The sequence below is a fragment of the Hemitrygon akajei genome, chromosome 8, assembly GCF_048418815.1.
Source record: "Hemitrygon akajei chromosome 8, sHemAka1.3, whole genome shotgun sequence".
In the NCBI taxonomy this organism is placed as follows: Eukaryota; Metazoa; Chordata; class Chondrichthyes; order Myliobatiformes; family Dasyatidae; genus Hemitrygon; species Hemitrygon akajei.
The window spans coordinates 169,140,698-169,157,117 of NC_133131.1; the positions used below are offsets into that span (position 1 = coordinate 169,140,698).

General features: G+C 43.2%; 1 protein-coding gene across 1 annotated transcript in view; it reads right to left on the reverse strand.

Moving 5' to 3' along the window:
* Nucleotides 1–16,420, reverse strand: part of mindy4 (MINDY lysine 48 deubiquitinase 4) — a 275,155-nt gene that overhangs the window by 132,825 nt on the left and 125,910 nt on the right. The window contains exon 7 of the mRNA XM_073055046.1: nucleotides 12,486–12,592. Coding sequence (XP_072911147.1) covers nucleotides 12,486–12,592 — 107 coding nt within the window. The remainder of the gene's footprint in view (nucleotides 1–12,485; nucleotides 12,593–16,420) is intronic.

A 16,420-nucleotide genomic window follows, 5' to 3' on the forward strand; every position in this document is an offset into this window, starting at 1 on the left:
AAGGGACCGGATATATAAGTATTTGGATAGGCATGAACTCATTAAAGATAGTCAGCATGGCTTTGATCGTGATAGGTCATGTCTAACTTATCGAGTTTTTCGAGGAAATTTCCAGGAAGTGGATGAAGGCAAGGCAGTGGATGTTGTCTACATTAATTTTAGTAAGGCATTTAATGAGGTCCTGCATGGGAGACTGATCAAGAAGGTTCAGTTGCTTGCCATTCAGGATGAGGTAGTAAATTGGATTAGACATTGGCTTTGTGGGAGAAGCCAGAGTGGTAGTAGACGGTTGCCTCTCTGGCTGTAGGCCTGTGACTAGTGGGTTGCCACAGGGATCAGTGCTGGGTCCTTTGTTGTTTGTCATGTCAGTGACATGGATTGATAATGTGGTTAACTGGATCAGCAAATTTATGGATGATACCAAGAATGGGGTGTCATGGACAGTGAGGAAGACCATTATGGCTTACAGAGGGATCTGCATCAGCTGGGAAAATGGGTTGTTGCTCTCCTAAAACCCAATAAAGACCACAATATTGCTAAAAATTACAGACCGATTTCCTTGCTCTGCACCCTCTATAAACTCTATGAGAGACTCGTACTGAAAAGAATATCCCCCTTAGTTGAAGATCTTCTAACACCAGACCAAGCCGGGTTCAGGCCAGGCCGCTCTTGCTGTGGTCAAGTCCTGAACTTAACCCAGTAAATTGAGGATGGCTTTGAAATGCGACAAATTACATGGGCAGTATTCGTTGACTTAACAGCAGCATATGACATTATGAATCACAGAGGCCTTCTACTGAAATTATCTAAAATGTTAAAGAACGAAACCACAGTCAAAGTAATAAGAAGCCTCCTAGAAAATTGCAGATTTTATGTAGAAATGAATGGAATTAAGAGTAGGTGGCGTCCACAAAAGAACGGACTACCACAGGAATCAGTCCTGGCACCTCTACTACACTTTGTATTTAATGTTTACACAAACGACCGACCAACCTTTCCTAACACACGTAGGTTTGTCTATGCAGATGACCTACGCATAGCAACACAAGCTTAAGTACGACTTACAGCAGTCCTCAAAGCAATGAAGCAGTATTATGAAAGATGGTCTCTGAACCCAAATCCATCAAAAACTCAGCTGTGTGCATTCCACCTGAGGAATCCAGAAGCAGCTCGGAAACTCAAGATCTTCTGGTGTGGGAGGAGCTCGAACACCATCCGACTCCAATTTACCTGGGTGGGACACTGGATAGAACGCTCTCATTTGCTACCCACATCCAAAAACTCTTGAGGGAAAGCTGGCTTTCGCAACTCTCTCTTGAAAAAATTAATGGGCACAAAATGGGGAGCTAATGCTCACACACTTAGATCAACTGCCTTAGCACTCTGCTATGCACCTGCAGAATACTGTGCACTTGTGTGGGGCAGATCAGCCCATGTGAAGAAAATAGACCTGTTGCTTAACGAAGCCTGCCAAATAATTACGGGCACACTGCGCTCCACACCCACTAACATCATTTACAGACTTGCAGGCATTGCTCCCCCAGAGATCCGAAGACACACTACAACAGAAATTGAAAAAGGTAAACAGAACTTGGATCCATGGCACCCACTACACCATCATGTGCCAGCTTTGCTACAGTGGATGAAATACCATATGGAACATCCACCCAAACATACAGGATTGACCTCTGGCAATGAACAGAAGCCAGAACCCCACCAAACAATACAATGCAGGACCCCACAGAAATGTTGCCAGACCCCGGGGGCACTGCTTGACAGACGGAAGTGGTGCACCCTCAACAGAGCGAGAGCGGGAGTTTGTAGGACGGGAGACAATATGGTGAAGTGGGGTTTAAAGACCAGTGAATCCTGTGAGTGTGGCGAAAGGGTGCAGAACATTGAACACATTCTGTGCAACTGCCTACTCTCACCTGATTTAGCTGACAATGACCTGCTCAACATCAAACAACACTAGAGTGGCTGGCTGTCTGGTGTGACAAGCTATGATGACTTGATTGGTCCTATTCTTTTGCTCTTCACATAGATGTAGAATGCCTTGGGGTTTTCCTTAATCCTGTCTGCCAAGGCCTTCTTATGGCCCCTTCTGGCTCTCCTAATTTCATTCTTGAGTTCCTTCCTACTAGCCTTATAATCTTCTAGATCTCTACAAATTTCTTGGTGTTCACCTGGCGGCGAATCTCACCTGGTCCCTCAACACCAGCTCCACAGCAAAGAAAGCCCAGCAGCGTTTCTACTTTCTGCGAAGGCTGAGGAAAGTCCATCTCCCACCCCGCATCCTCATCACATTCTACAGGGGTTGTATTGAGAGTATCCTGAGCAGCTGCATCACTGCCTGGTTCGGAAATTGCACCATCTCAGATCGCAAAACTCTGCAGCGGATAGTGAGGTCAGCTGAGAAGATTATTGGGGTCTCTCTTCCCGCAAAGACGGACATTTACACTACACGCTGCATCCGCAAAGCAAACGGCATGATGAAGGACCCCACGCACCCCTCATACAAACTCCTCTCCCTCCTGCCTTCTGGGAAAAGGCACCAAAGCATTCGGGCTCTCACGAACAGACTATGTAACAGTTTCTTCCCCCAAGCTATCAGACTCCTCAATACCCAGAGCCTGGACTGACACCTTACTGCCCTATTGTCTTGCTTATTATTTATTGTAATGTCTGCACTGTCTTGTGCACTTTACGCAGTCCAGGGTAGGTCTGTAGTCTAGTTTTTTTTCTGTGTTGTTTTTTACGTAGTTCAGTTTAGTTTTTGTACTGAGTCATGTAACATCATGGTCCTGAAAAAACGTTGTCTCATTTTTACTATGTACTGTAGCAGCAGTTATGGTTGAAATGACAATAAAAGTGACTTGACTTGAATTACTGTACCTAGATTTTTGAACTTTTCATAAGTTCTTCTTTTCCTCTTGACCAGATTTACAATCATAGTTCCTGTAACCTACCATCCTTCCCGTTTCACTGGAACGTACCTATTCAGAACTCCACATAAATATCCCCTGAACATTTGCCACACTTCTGCTGTACATTTCCCTGAGAACATCTGTTTCTAATTTATGCTTCCAAGTTCCTGCCTGATAGCCTCATATTTCCCCTTACTCTAATTAAACGCTTTCCTAACTTGTCTGTTCCCATCCCTCTCCAAAGCTATGTTAAAGGAGATAGAATTATGATCAAAATGCTCTCCGACTGAGAGACCTGACACCTGACCAGGTTCATTTCCCAATACCAGATCAAGTACAGCCTCTCCTCTTGTAGGCTTATCTATATATTTTGTCAAGAAACCTTCCTGAACACACCTAACAAACTTCACCCCATCTAAACCCCTCGCTCTAGGGACATCCAATCGATATTTGGGAAATTAAAACCTCCCACCACAACTGTTATTATTACACCTTTCCGAATCTGTCTCCCTATCTGCTCCTCGATGTCCCTGTTACTATTGGATGGTCTGTAAAAAACACCCAGTAGAGTTATTGACCCCTTCCTGTTCCTAACTTCTACCCACAAAGACTCCGCAGACAATCCCTCCATGTCTTCCTCCTTTTCTGCAGCTGTGACACTATCTCTGATCAACAGTGCCATGCCTCTACCTCTTTTGCCTCCTTCCCTGTCCTTTCTGAAACATCTAAAGCCTGGCACTCGAAGTAACCATTCCTGCCCCTGAGCCATCCAAGTCTCTGTAATGGCCAGAACATCATAGCTCCAAGTACTGATCACGCTCTAAGCTCATCCGCTTTGTTCATAATACTTGCATTAAAATAGACACATCTCAAACCATCGGTCTGAGCATGTCCCTTCTTTATCACCTGCCTATCCTCCCTCTCGCATGGTCTCCAAGCTTTCTCTACTTGTGAGCCAACCGCCTCTTCCTACGTCTTTGCAAACCACCCCGTCAGGATGTTGGTCCCTCTCGGATTCAAGTGCAACCCGTCTTTTTTGTACAGGTCACATCTTCCCCAAAAGAGGTCCCAATGATCCAGAAATCTGGATCCCTGGCCCTGCTCCAATCCCACAGCCATGCATTTATCCTCCACCTCACTCTATTCCTATACTCACTTTTGCTTGGCACAGGCGGTAATCCTGAAATTATTACCTTTGTGGTCCTGCTTCTCAACTTCCTTCCTAACTCCCTGTAGTCTGTTTACAGGACCTCCTCCCTTTTCCTACCTATGTCGCTGATACCAATATGTATCACGATCTCTGACATTCTCCTTCCCACTTCAGGAGATCGTGGAAGCGATCAGAAACATTCCACATCCTGGCACCTGTGAGGCAAACTACCATCCATGTTTCTTTCCTGCGTCCACAGAATCACCTGTCTGGGTTAGTAGGTTATTTGGTCACACGGATGTAGTTGGTCAGCACAGACTTGTGGGCTGGAAGGACCTGTTACTGAGTTGCATCTCCAAATAATTAAAATAGAAAGATTCATGTTGGCTCTACTCAGTCCTATCTTTGTTTTCAAGGATATTATATCCTTTAAATTAGACATTGTGACAGTTTTTCTACAACTGATGCCCAGCTAATAGGTCTAGAATTCTTCATTTCCCTTTTTGTTCTCCTTCCATGAGTAGACGGGTCATGTTTCCAATCCACAGAAACAATGTCAGAATCAGAAGAATATGAAGATGATAACCAGAACATTAATTAGCTCCCAAAATTGAGATTCAGCTCATTACACCTTTGGATTTATCCGCTTTCAAGCACACAGCTTCTCTAAAATAGTTAGTTCTTCTTTCTTACTAGGTACCTGATTCTCTAATATACAAGGCCATAGGACATAAGATATTGGAGCAGAATTAGGCCATTTGGCCAACCAAGTCTGCTCCGCCAATCATGGCTGATCCCTTTTCCCCCCTCCTCAGCCTCTCTTTCCAGCCATCACCCCGTAACCTTTGCTGCCATGTCCAAACAAGCACCTATCAATCTCTGCCTTACATACACCCAATGACCTGGCCTCCACAACTGCCTGTATAACAAATTCCACAAATTCACCACCCATTGGCTAAAGAAATTCTGCACATCTCTGTTTTAAATGGACACCCTTCTATCCTGAGGCTGCATGCTCTTGTCCTAGACTTCCCCACTGTGGGGATCATCCTTTCCATATCTACTCTGTCTAGGCCTTTCAACCTTTGAAAGGTTTCAATGAGATCCCCCCCCCCCCCCACCCCTCATCCTTCTAAATTCCAGTGAGTATAGACCCAGAGCTATCAAATGTTCCTCATATGATAAACCTTTTATTCCTGGAATCATCCTTGTGAACCTCCTCTGAACCCTCTCCAATGCCAGGACATCTTTTCTGAGATGAGGAGCCCAAAACTGTTCACAGTACTCAAAGTGAGGCCTCAATATGCCTTATAAAGCTTCAGAATCACATTGCTTCTCTCGTATTCTAGACCTCTTGAACTGAATGCTAACATTCCATTTGCCTTCCTCACCACCAACTCTGCATGTAATGTTAACTTTTAGGGCATTCTGCACAAGGACTCCCAAGTCCTTTTGCATCTCGGATTTTTGGACTTTCTCCCTGTTTAGAAACTAGTCTGCACATTTAGTTCTTCTAGCAAAGTGCATAACCATGAATTTTCCATCACTGTATTTTATTTGCCACTTTCTTGCCCATTCTCCTAATCTGTCTAAGTCCTTCTATGAAGGCAGACACAAAGTGATTGCTTAATGACTCAGTTGCTTTCTTATTCCTCTTAATAAATCCTCTCAATTTTGTGTGTAAGAGGTACAAGGCCCTGGGGTTATGAAAAAATTACCTTTGCCATTTGTTTCTGTGCTTGTTACGTTCTGTCTTGTTGTGTTTTGTGTTGTTCTGCTGAACATTTTGTGCATGCAATGTTGCAGCCAGAATGTAAGACGACACTTGCAGGCTGCCCCCAGCACATCCTGGATGTGTTGGTTGTAAAACAAACGGTGCATTTCATTGCATGTTTCAATGTACATGTGATAAGTAAAACTGAATCTGAATTTAAGGATAACCTGAGTGGGAACCTCTTCATTCAGAGTATGGTGCAAGTATGAATCGAGCTGCCAGTGGATGCAGGTTTGATTGCAACAGTTAAGAGAAGTACACGGACAGGAGGGATATGAAAGACTATGCTTCAGGTATGGGTTGGTGGGACTAGGCAGAATCACAGTTTCGCACAGACTCGAATCAGCCTATTTCTGTGCTGTAATGCTCTATGACTACAATCCAAACTCAAACTCACTAGTCTTCTTTTTCAATTACTCATAAAAGCTCTTAGAGTCTAGTTTTATGTTTCTCTCAGGTCTCATATTATATCTTGTCCCCTTATCTCTAACTATGTGCTGCAAAGTAACATGAAGAACTGTAGAGAGAAAAAGAACTGGACTAACTGGAAGGATCTTAGAGAAAGCCAGCTCAAGCGACTGAATGGCCTCATTCTATGTTTCTACAATGGTGTTTTTATCCCATACTGACATCCACACTAGATGCCCAAGTGCTAGAAGTGGGGCCAATGAATACATTAAAATGCTGCATAGTTAACCAAGCTATCATTTAACTGCTAATTCCCTGTCAATAATCTTGCCAGAAACCATTGATATAGTATTCCAAATGTAATCTAATTAGTTCAACAAAAGAAAAGCCCAAAGATAATTTCCATTGGTTGGCACTCAAAACTCTTCCAGTTAGTACTCTGTTCTGTAGTTTCATGACTAGAGTGGAGCAATGCACGTCAGGTCTATTACTGACCTGCAAACATGATCTAATCTTATGCTAAAATTAATTCAAGTTCTTGCATAATATGGGAGCAAGTCGTTTTTCACTATATTACTGTAATGTACACATTACAGTAATGAAAAACAATTTGCCACTATTAATTTGGGAAACCATTAATGTTACTGTGACTGGGCCTTCAAGTTTATGGTTAAAATTTGAAACAAAGAACATTGTTCTGTAAATTCCAAACAGGTTGATCAGTATCTGTTTGGCTCCATTAATGCTCAAAGTGTTAAACTTGCCCAGAGATAGTGACTGGTCTGCTGTGTGGTATTTTTCCAGAAGTTATCTTCAGGAGTTATTGACTCCGCTCTACTACCCCTGCTCCAAACAGCCCCTCCCCTCTGTTTAAAAGTTCATAGATATCAATACAGCACAAACATCAGGGCACCTTATCTCCTCTCTGAATAACAGATGGAAGATGGTAATGATATGGGAGTTGTGACAATGACAAAAATAATACTTCAAATGCAAAACATGTCAATTTTACTGTAAAGCTGAAGTGTTTTAAATATTTCAGTGATCTTCTCCATTAAAGAAACTTGCTAACATTGTACTTTTGGTATCACCCCATATAAACCCTGCACTTAGACAAAATTATCATTCTGATCAAAGCTCGGCTCTGCAACAGACACAAACAACTTCCTTAAGATTGCATAAATCCAACCACTACCTTCAACAATGTTCAGGCAACTCAATACCAGACAGGTCAAAGCAACCTACCTGATTGGTAGCAAGCAGTCACTGACTGAAGCAGTAGAGACCTAGGCAGCTGACACCACTGAGATTTCTAAACTTAAGACCTATGCTCCAGAACCAGCTGTGACTCTTTCCAAGTTATTCTAACACTGTTGTAACAATTTATCTTTAACAAAGAACATTAAAACACAGTACAGACCCTTTGGACCACACTGTTGTGCTGATCTTTTAACCTACTTTAATCTATCTCTTCCCTCCCACATAGCCCTCTATGTTTATATGTGCTTATCTAAGAGCTCCTTAAATGTTCCTAATGTACCTGCCTCTACCACCACCCCTGACAAGGTGTTCATGCACCAACTATTCTCTTTTTAAACTGTGTTTGGGAACCATAGAAACATAGAAAATAGGTGCAGGAGTAGGCCATTCGGCCCTTTGAGCCTGCACCGCCATTCAGTATGATCATGGCTGATCATCCAATTCAGAACCCTGTACCTGCTTTCTCTCCATACCCCTCTGATCCCTTTAGCCACAAGGGCCATATCTAACTTCCTCTTAAATATAGCCAATGAACCGGCCTCAACTGTTTCCTGTGGCAGAGAATTCCACAGATTCACCACTCTCTGTGTGAAGAAGTTTTTCCTCATCTCGGTCCTAAAAGGCTTCCCCTTTATCCTTAAACTGTGACCCCTCATTCTGGACTTCCCTAACATCGGAAACAATCTCCCTGCATCTAGCCTGTCCAATCCCTTTAGAATTTTATACGTTTCAATAAGATCCCCCCTCAATCTTCTAAATTCCAGTGAGTATAAGCCTAGTCGATCCAGTCTTTCTTCATATGAAAGTCCTGCCATCCCAGGAATCAATCTGGTGAACCTTCTCTGTACTCCCTCTATGGCAAGAATGTCTTTCCTCAGATTCGGGGACCAAAACTGCACACAATATTCTAGGTGCAGTCTCACCAAGGCCTTCTACAACTGCAGTAGAACCGCCCTGCTCCTGTACTCAAATCCTTTTGCTATGAATGCCAACATACCATTTGCCTTTTTCACCGCCTGCTGTACCTGCATGCCCACCTTCAATGACTGGTATACAAATGACACCCAGGTCTCGTTGCATCTCCCCTTTTCCTAATCGGCCACCGTTCAGATAATAATCTGTTTTCCTGTTCTTGCAACCAAAGTGGATAACCTCACATTTATCCACATTAAATTGCATCTGCCATGAATTTGCCCACTCACCTAACCTATCCAAGTCACACTGCATCCTCTTAGCATCCTCCTCACAGTTAACACCGCCGCCCAGCTTCGTGTCATCCGCAAACTTGGAGATGCTGCACTTAGTTCCCTCGTCTAAATCATTAATATATATTGTAAACAACTGGGGTCCCAGCACTGAGCCTTGCGGTACCCCACTAGTCACTGCCTGCCATTCTGAAAAGGTCCCGTTTACTCCCACTCTTTACTTCCTGTCTGCCAACCAATTCTCTATCCACATCAATACCATACCCCCAATACCGTGTGTTTTAAGTTTGCACACTAATCTCCTGTGTGGGACCTTGTCAAAAGCCTTTTGAAAACCTAAATATACCACATCCACTGACTCTCCCCTATCCACTCTACTAGTTACATCTTCAAAAAATTCTATAAGATTCGTCAGACATGATTTTCCTTTAACAAATCCATGCTGACTTTGTCCAATGATTTCACCTCTTTCCAAACGTGCTGTTATCACATCTTTGATAACTGACTCTAGCATTTTCCCCACCATCGATGTCAGACTAACCGATCTATAATTCCCCGGTTTCTCTCTCTCCCTCCTTTTTTAAAAAGTGGGGTTACATTAACCACCCTCCAAGCCTCAGGAACTAATCCAGAATCTAAGGAGTTTTGAAAAATTATCACTAATGCATCCACTATTTCTTGGGCTACTTCCTTAAGCACTCTGGGATGCAGACCATCTGGCCCTGGGGATTTATCTGCCTTTAATCCCTTCAATTTACCTAACACCACTTCCCTACTAACATGTATTTCCCTCAGTTCCTCCATCTCCGGAAGATTATTTATGTCCTCCTTAGTGAAGACAGAACCAAAGTAGTTATTCAATTGGTCTGCCATGTCTTTGTTCCCTATGATCAATTCACCTGTTTCTGACTGTAAAGGACCTACATTTGTCTTGACCAATCTTTTTCTTTTCACGTATCTATAAAAGCTTTTACAGTCAGTTTTTATGTTCCCTGCCAGCTTTCTCTCATAATCTTTTTTCTCTTTCCTAATTAAGCCCTTTGTCCTCCTCTGCTGGTCTCTGAATTTCTCCCAGTCCTCAGGTGTGCCGCTTTTTTTTGCTAATTTATATGTTTCTTCTTTGGACTTGATACTATCTCTAATTTCCCTAGTCAGCCACGGGTGCACTACCTTCCCTGGTTTATTCTTTTGCCAAACTGGAATAAACAATTGTTGTAGTTCATCCATGCGATCTTTAAACGCTTGCCATTGCATATCCGTCAGCCCTTTAAGTATCATTTCCCAGTCTATCTTAGCTAATTCACGTCTCATACCTTCAAAGTTACCCTTCTTTAAGTTCAGAACCTTTGTTTCTGAATAAACTATGTCACTCTCCAACTTAATGAAGAATTCCACCATATTATGGTCACTCTTACCCAAGGGGCCTCGCACAACAAGATTGCTAACTAACCCTTCCTCATTGCTCAATACCCAATCTAGAATGGCCTGCTCTCTAGTTGGTTCCTCGACATGTTGGTTCAGAAAACCATCCTGCATATATTCCAAGAAATCCTCTTCCTCAGTACCCTTACCAATTTGGTTCACCCAATCTATATGTAGATTGAAGTCACCCATTATAACTACTGTTCCTTTTTTGCACGCATTTCTAATTTCCTGTTTAATGCCATCCCCAACCTCACTACTACTGTTAGGTGGCCTGTACACAACTCCCACCTGCGTTTTCTGCCCCTTAGTGTTATGGAGCTCTACCCATATCGATTCCACATCCTCCAGGCTAATGTCCTTCCTTTCTATTGTGTTAATCTCCTCTCTAACCAGCAATGCTACCCCATCTCCTTTTCTTTCCTGTCTATCCCTCCTGAATATTGAATATCCCTGGATGTTGAGCTCCCATCCTTGGTCACCCTGGAGCCATGTCTCTGTGATCCCAACTATATCATATTCATTAATAACTATCTGCACATTCAATTCATCCACCTTGTTACGAATGCTCCTCTCATTGACACACAAAGCCTTCAGGCTTGTTTTTACAACACTCTTAGCCCTTATACAATTATGTTGAAAAGTGGCTCTTTTTGCTTTTTGCCCTGGATTTGCCTACCTGCCACTTTTACTTTTCACCTTACTACTTTTTGCTTCTACCCTCATTTTACACCCCTCTGTCTCTCTGCACTTGTTCCCATCCCCCTGCCACATTAGTTTAAAGCCTCCTGAACAGCAGTAGCAAACGCTCCCCCTAGGACATTGGTTCCAGTCCAGCCCAGGTGCAGACCGTCCTGTTTATACCGGTCCCACCTCCCCCAGAACTGGTTCCAATGCCCCAGAAATTTGAATCCCTCCCCCTTGCACCATTTTTCAAGCCACGTAATCATCTGAAATATCCTCCTATTTCTACTCTGACCATGGTAGCATAGTGGTTTTAACAACTATTACAGTTGTAGTTCGGAGTTCAATCCTGGCCTCTGTAAGGAGTTTGTATGTCCTCTCTGTGGAATGCATGGGGTTTTTCTCCCCCTGGGTGTTCCAGTTTCCTCCCACAGTCCAAAGATGCATTGGTTAATTAGTTGTTGTAAATAGTTCCATGATTAGGTAAAGGTTAAATCAGGGGTTGTTGGGATTGCTGAGCAGTGAGGTTCGAAGGGCCAGAAAGGCCTATTCTGTGGTGCATACCTAAATTTAAAAAAATTAAAATAAAAAATTCAAACAAGAGGACACGAGTTGAGACTTAGGGGGCAAAAGTTTAAGGGTAACATGAGGAGGAATTTCTTTACTCAGAGAGTGGTAGTTGTGTGGAATGAGCTTCCAGTAGAAGTGGTACAGGCAGGTTCTGTATTGTCATTTAAAGTAAAATTGGATGAACAGGAAAGGAATGGAGGGTTATGGGCTGAGTGTGGGTCAGTGGGACTAGGTGAGAGTAAGCGTTCGGCACGGACTAGAAGGGCCAAGATGGCCTGTTTCCGTGCTGTAATTGTTATATGGTTAAAAAATATCCGTGTCATCCCCCCCACTTTTACTTTCCTCCAATCGCCTTAAAATTATGCCCCCTATATTAGCTATTACTGTCTGGGGAAAAAGTCTCTGCAGTCTACTCAATCTATGCCTCTTACCTTGGACACCTCTATTAATCACCTCCCATCCTCTAAAAAGAGAAAAGCGCTAGCACGCTCAATCTTTCCTCGTAAGACATGCTCTCTAATCCAGGCAGCACCCGGGTAAGTCTCCTCTGCACCCTCATAAGGTCAGGTCTTACCCATAGCTATTTGCTTTACGATGGAGTTATGATCACACAATATAGTGAGTTGGTTAGTGTCATGCTATTAAAGCCCCATTGTAAGATAAGGGTTCAATTGCTGCCACTGTCTGGAAAGAGTCTGTACATTCTTCCTGTGACCATGTGGGATTTCTCCAGGTGTTCTGGTTTCCTCCCACATTCCAAAAAAGTATAGGTTAGGGTTAGGGAGTTGTGGGCATGCTGTGTTCACTGGAAGCATAGTACACTGCGAGCTGTCCAGTACAACCCTTGCTGATTTGATTTGATGCAAACGACATATTTCACTATGCTTTGATCTACGTGTGACAAATAAAGCTAATCTTTTCACCAGATTTTCCACTTCAAAGAAGCATGATTTTATTCCCTATAACCAAGTGGCACGAAACCTAAATTAATACCCTTAATAACACCTGAATAAGAAGCAAAATGAAAATTCTTGTGGTAACTAAAAACACTTAAGAAAGAAAGAAAGAAAGATAACACGACTTACTACTGCAAGAGCCTGGTCTATGGGTTTTGAATCGATGTGATGCTTACGAAGCGAACTAATAGTTGGAATTTCATCAACTTCATCGAAGTCATCATCATCAATGTCAGCTGTAAAAGTTGATCAATCATTGTTTCAGTTGTATTTAACATGTACACGAACACTGAATATCAAAACTAAACAGACCAATGACTGACTAAGTAATTGTGAAGGAACCCAGATAAGATAACAAAACAGGCTTTACATTGGATTCAAGAGGTATTTTAATGCATTTCTGGAGAAAGCAAGATTGAGTGAAGAGGCAAGCCATTGGGTCATATCTTTAAAAGATTCCAGCTGTTTACATAATGTCTCACTCTTGCAGCTCAGAGATGTTACTTTCTAATCTTGATGTATCATTTCAGCAATAGTATTATGGCCAAATGTAGAAAGACTTAAAAGCAGCAATAACTTAATTTCACCATAAATTGTACAGAACTAGGAGTTATTCAATGGATACAAAGAATAGGAATCAGTGAATAACACACACAAATGCTGGAGGAGCAAACATAAGGAAATCTGCAGATGCTGGAAATTCAAGCAACACACACAAAATGCTGGTAGAACACAGCAGGCCAGGCAGCATCTATAGGGAGAAGCACAGTCGACGTTTCGGGCCGAGACCCTTCGTCAGGACTGGAAAGGAAGTGGGGGGAAGTAGCCAGAATAACAAGGTGGAGGGAGGAAAACAACAAGCTGGAAGGTAATAAGTGAAGCCAGGTGGGTGCAGAAGGGAGGACATGATGTAAGAAACGGAAATGTGATAGATGAAAAGGTGAAGGTCTGGAGACTGAGGACTCTGATAAGAGAGCAGTGGACCATGGGAGAAAGGGAATAAGGAGGGGCATTAAAGGGAGGCAAGAGGCCAGAGTGGGGAAATTGGAGGAGGAAGGGGAAAGGTAAAATATTACCAGATGTTGGAGGAATCAATATTTATGGTATCAGACTGGAGACCACCTAAACCGAATATGAGGTGCTGCTCCTCCAACTGGACAGTGGGCTCATCAACAAACAAGAGAAAATCTGTAGATGCTGGAAATCAAATTAACATACACAAAATGATGGAGGAACTCAACAGGCCAGGGAGCATCTACAGAAAAGAATATAGTCAATATTTCGGGCCAAGACCCCTCAGCAAGACTGGAGAAAAAAAGATGAGGAGTCAAGAGTTAGAAGGTGGGGGGATGGGGAGGAAGATACAAGATCATAAATGAAACTGGTGAGGTAAAAAGCCAGGAAGTTGATTGGTGAAAAAGATACAGGGCTGGAGAAGGGGGAATCTAATAGGAGAGGACAGAAGACCATGGGAGAAAGAAAAAGGGGGAGGAGCATCAGAGGGATGCGATTAAGCAGGCATGGAGATAAGGTGAAGGAGGGACTATGGATGGATATGTCGGAATGGGAAACGGAATTAAAATGGGTGGCCACTGGCCCGTCTCCACCATATCTGCTCTCAGCATGTGGTTTTTCATTCCAGAACAAAGGAGATGTCCTCCTCCAAAGAAAGGGGCTTCCCTTCCTTCACCATCAACACTGCCATCAACCATACCCCCTACATTTCACGCACATCTGCCCTCACCCCAAAGTCCTACCGTTCTACCAGGGATAGTTTCTCTTGCCCTCACCTACAGCCTTCACATCTAGTACATAATTCTCCATAACTTTCACCATCTCCAACAGAACTCCACCACCAAGCACATCTTTCCCTCCCTGCCCTACTTTCTGCATTCCCCAGGGAGTGCTCCCTACACGATTCCCTTGCCCATTCATCCCTCCTAACTGATCTCCCTCCTGGCACTTATCCTTGCAAGCGGAACAAATGCTAAACCTACCAATACATTTCCTCCCTCACTACTTTTCAGGGCCCCAAACAGTTCTTCCAGGTGAGGCGACACTTCATCTGTGAGTTCGGTGCTCCTGCTGTAGCCTCTTGTACATTGAAGAGACCTGACATAGACTGGGAGACAGCTTCACCGATCACCTATACGCCGTCTGCCAGAAAAAGTGGGATCTCCTGGTGGCCACCCATTTTAATTCCACTGCCCATTCCCATTCTGACAAATCCATCCATGGTCTCCTCTATTGTCATGATGAGGCCACACTAAGGTTGGAGGGCAACACCTTATATTCCATCTGGGTAGCCTCCAACCTGATGGCATGAACATCAAATTCTCAAACTTCTGGTAATGGCCTCCCCCTTCTCTATTCCCCTCCCCTTTCCCTCTCTCACCTTACCTCCTTGCCTGCCAATCGCTTCCCTCTGGTGCTCCTCCTTCTTTTTCTTCCTTCCATGGCCTTCTGTCCTCTCCTATTAGATTACCCTTTCTCCAGCCCTGTATCTTTTTCACCAATCAACTTCCCACCTCTTTACTTCACCCCTCCTCCTCCCAGACTCACCTATCACCTCGTGTTTCTTCCTTACTTCCTTCCCCCCACCTTGTAACTGACTCCTCTTTTTTTCTCTGGTCCTGATGAAGGGTCTCTGCCCGAAATGTCGACTATACTCTTGTAGATGCTGCCTGGCCTGCTGAGTTCCACAAGCATTTTGAGCGTGTTGAGTGGCCTCATTAAGTATCCTGGTCCTTAGAAATTCATAATCTATATCAAAAATATCAAAACACAAGACTCCCATGTTTGCTGTTGTTTAAAACTAAATGGGAACATGTATAGTGATGAGGATGCCAAGGGGGCATCCAGGAGATACAGTGGAGCTGAGTGAATAGGCATCAGCAAGGACGATGGAAAGTAATGTAAAAAAAAGTGTACTGTTTTTGTCACCTTGTTATAAGAAATGTGATTAAGCTGGAAAGAGTGCAGAAAAGACAAAAATGTTGCAAAGAATAAAGGAATAAGTTACAGGAGGAGGTTGGCCAGGCTAGGTCTCTATTCCTTGGAACACAGGAGAATGAGGGCAACTCTGGCATGAAGATGGAAGTTAACAGAGACAAGTGAGAAGTGGTGCAGTTTAGAACGTTACACCAGGGCAAGGAAGCAGTGAATGGTAGTGCCCTGGAGAATGTTGCCCCAGTAAGACCCAAGGGCAAATGTAGTAGATCCTGAAAGTGATGATACAGGTGAAGAAGGTGGTATAGCATGCTGACCTAATTGGTATGGGCATAAGAGTTGGGACGCCATGTTGTAGAAAACGTGGATTGCGCATAGTGTGCATTTCTGGTCACCATGATCTAGGAAGGATGTAATTAAGCTAAAGGATCAGAAAAGAATCACAGGGACCTGTCATGACTAGAAGGCTGGAAGGACAGATTTCATCAACTGGAACTGTTTCCCCTGGAGTAAATGAAGTTGAGAGGATAGAGGGTTTGTAAAATTATGATAGTTTAGACAGTCACAGTCTTTTTCTCCATTAAAGGGACACTAAAACTAGAGGATAAAAGTTTGGGGTGAGAAGGGAAAGATTTAAAGGGGATGTGAGAAGCAATGTTTTCCACACAGAGTGCAGTGGGTATACAGAACAAGCTGCAGAGGAAGCTGTAGAAGCAGGTACAATTACAATGTATAAAAGCAAGTGGAAGATATAGGGAACGGAGATGCTTAGAGAGGCAATGAGTGAAAATAAAGGGAGTCTTTGCTGGTTGGCTGCTGGTGACTAGTTCCACAGGAGTCTGTGTTAGGACCACTTTTCACATTTAATATAAATGATTTGGATGATGGAATTGATGGTTTTGTGGCCAAGTTTGCAGATAATACAAAGATATGTGGAGAGGCAGGTAGTGTTGAGGAAATAGGGAAGCTGCAAAATAACTTAAATTAGGAGAATGGCCAAAACAGTGGCAGATGGAATACAGTGTTAGGAAGAGTATGGTCAGGCACTTTGGTAGAAGGCATAGACCATTTTCTAAATGGGGAGAAAATTCAAAACTAGAGGTGCAAATGGAGTT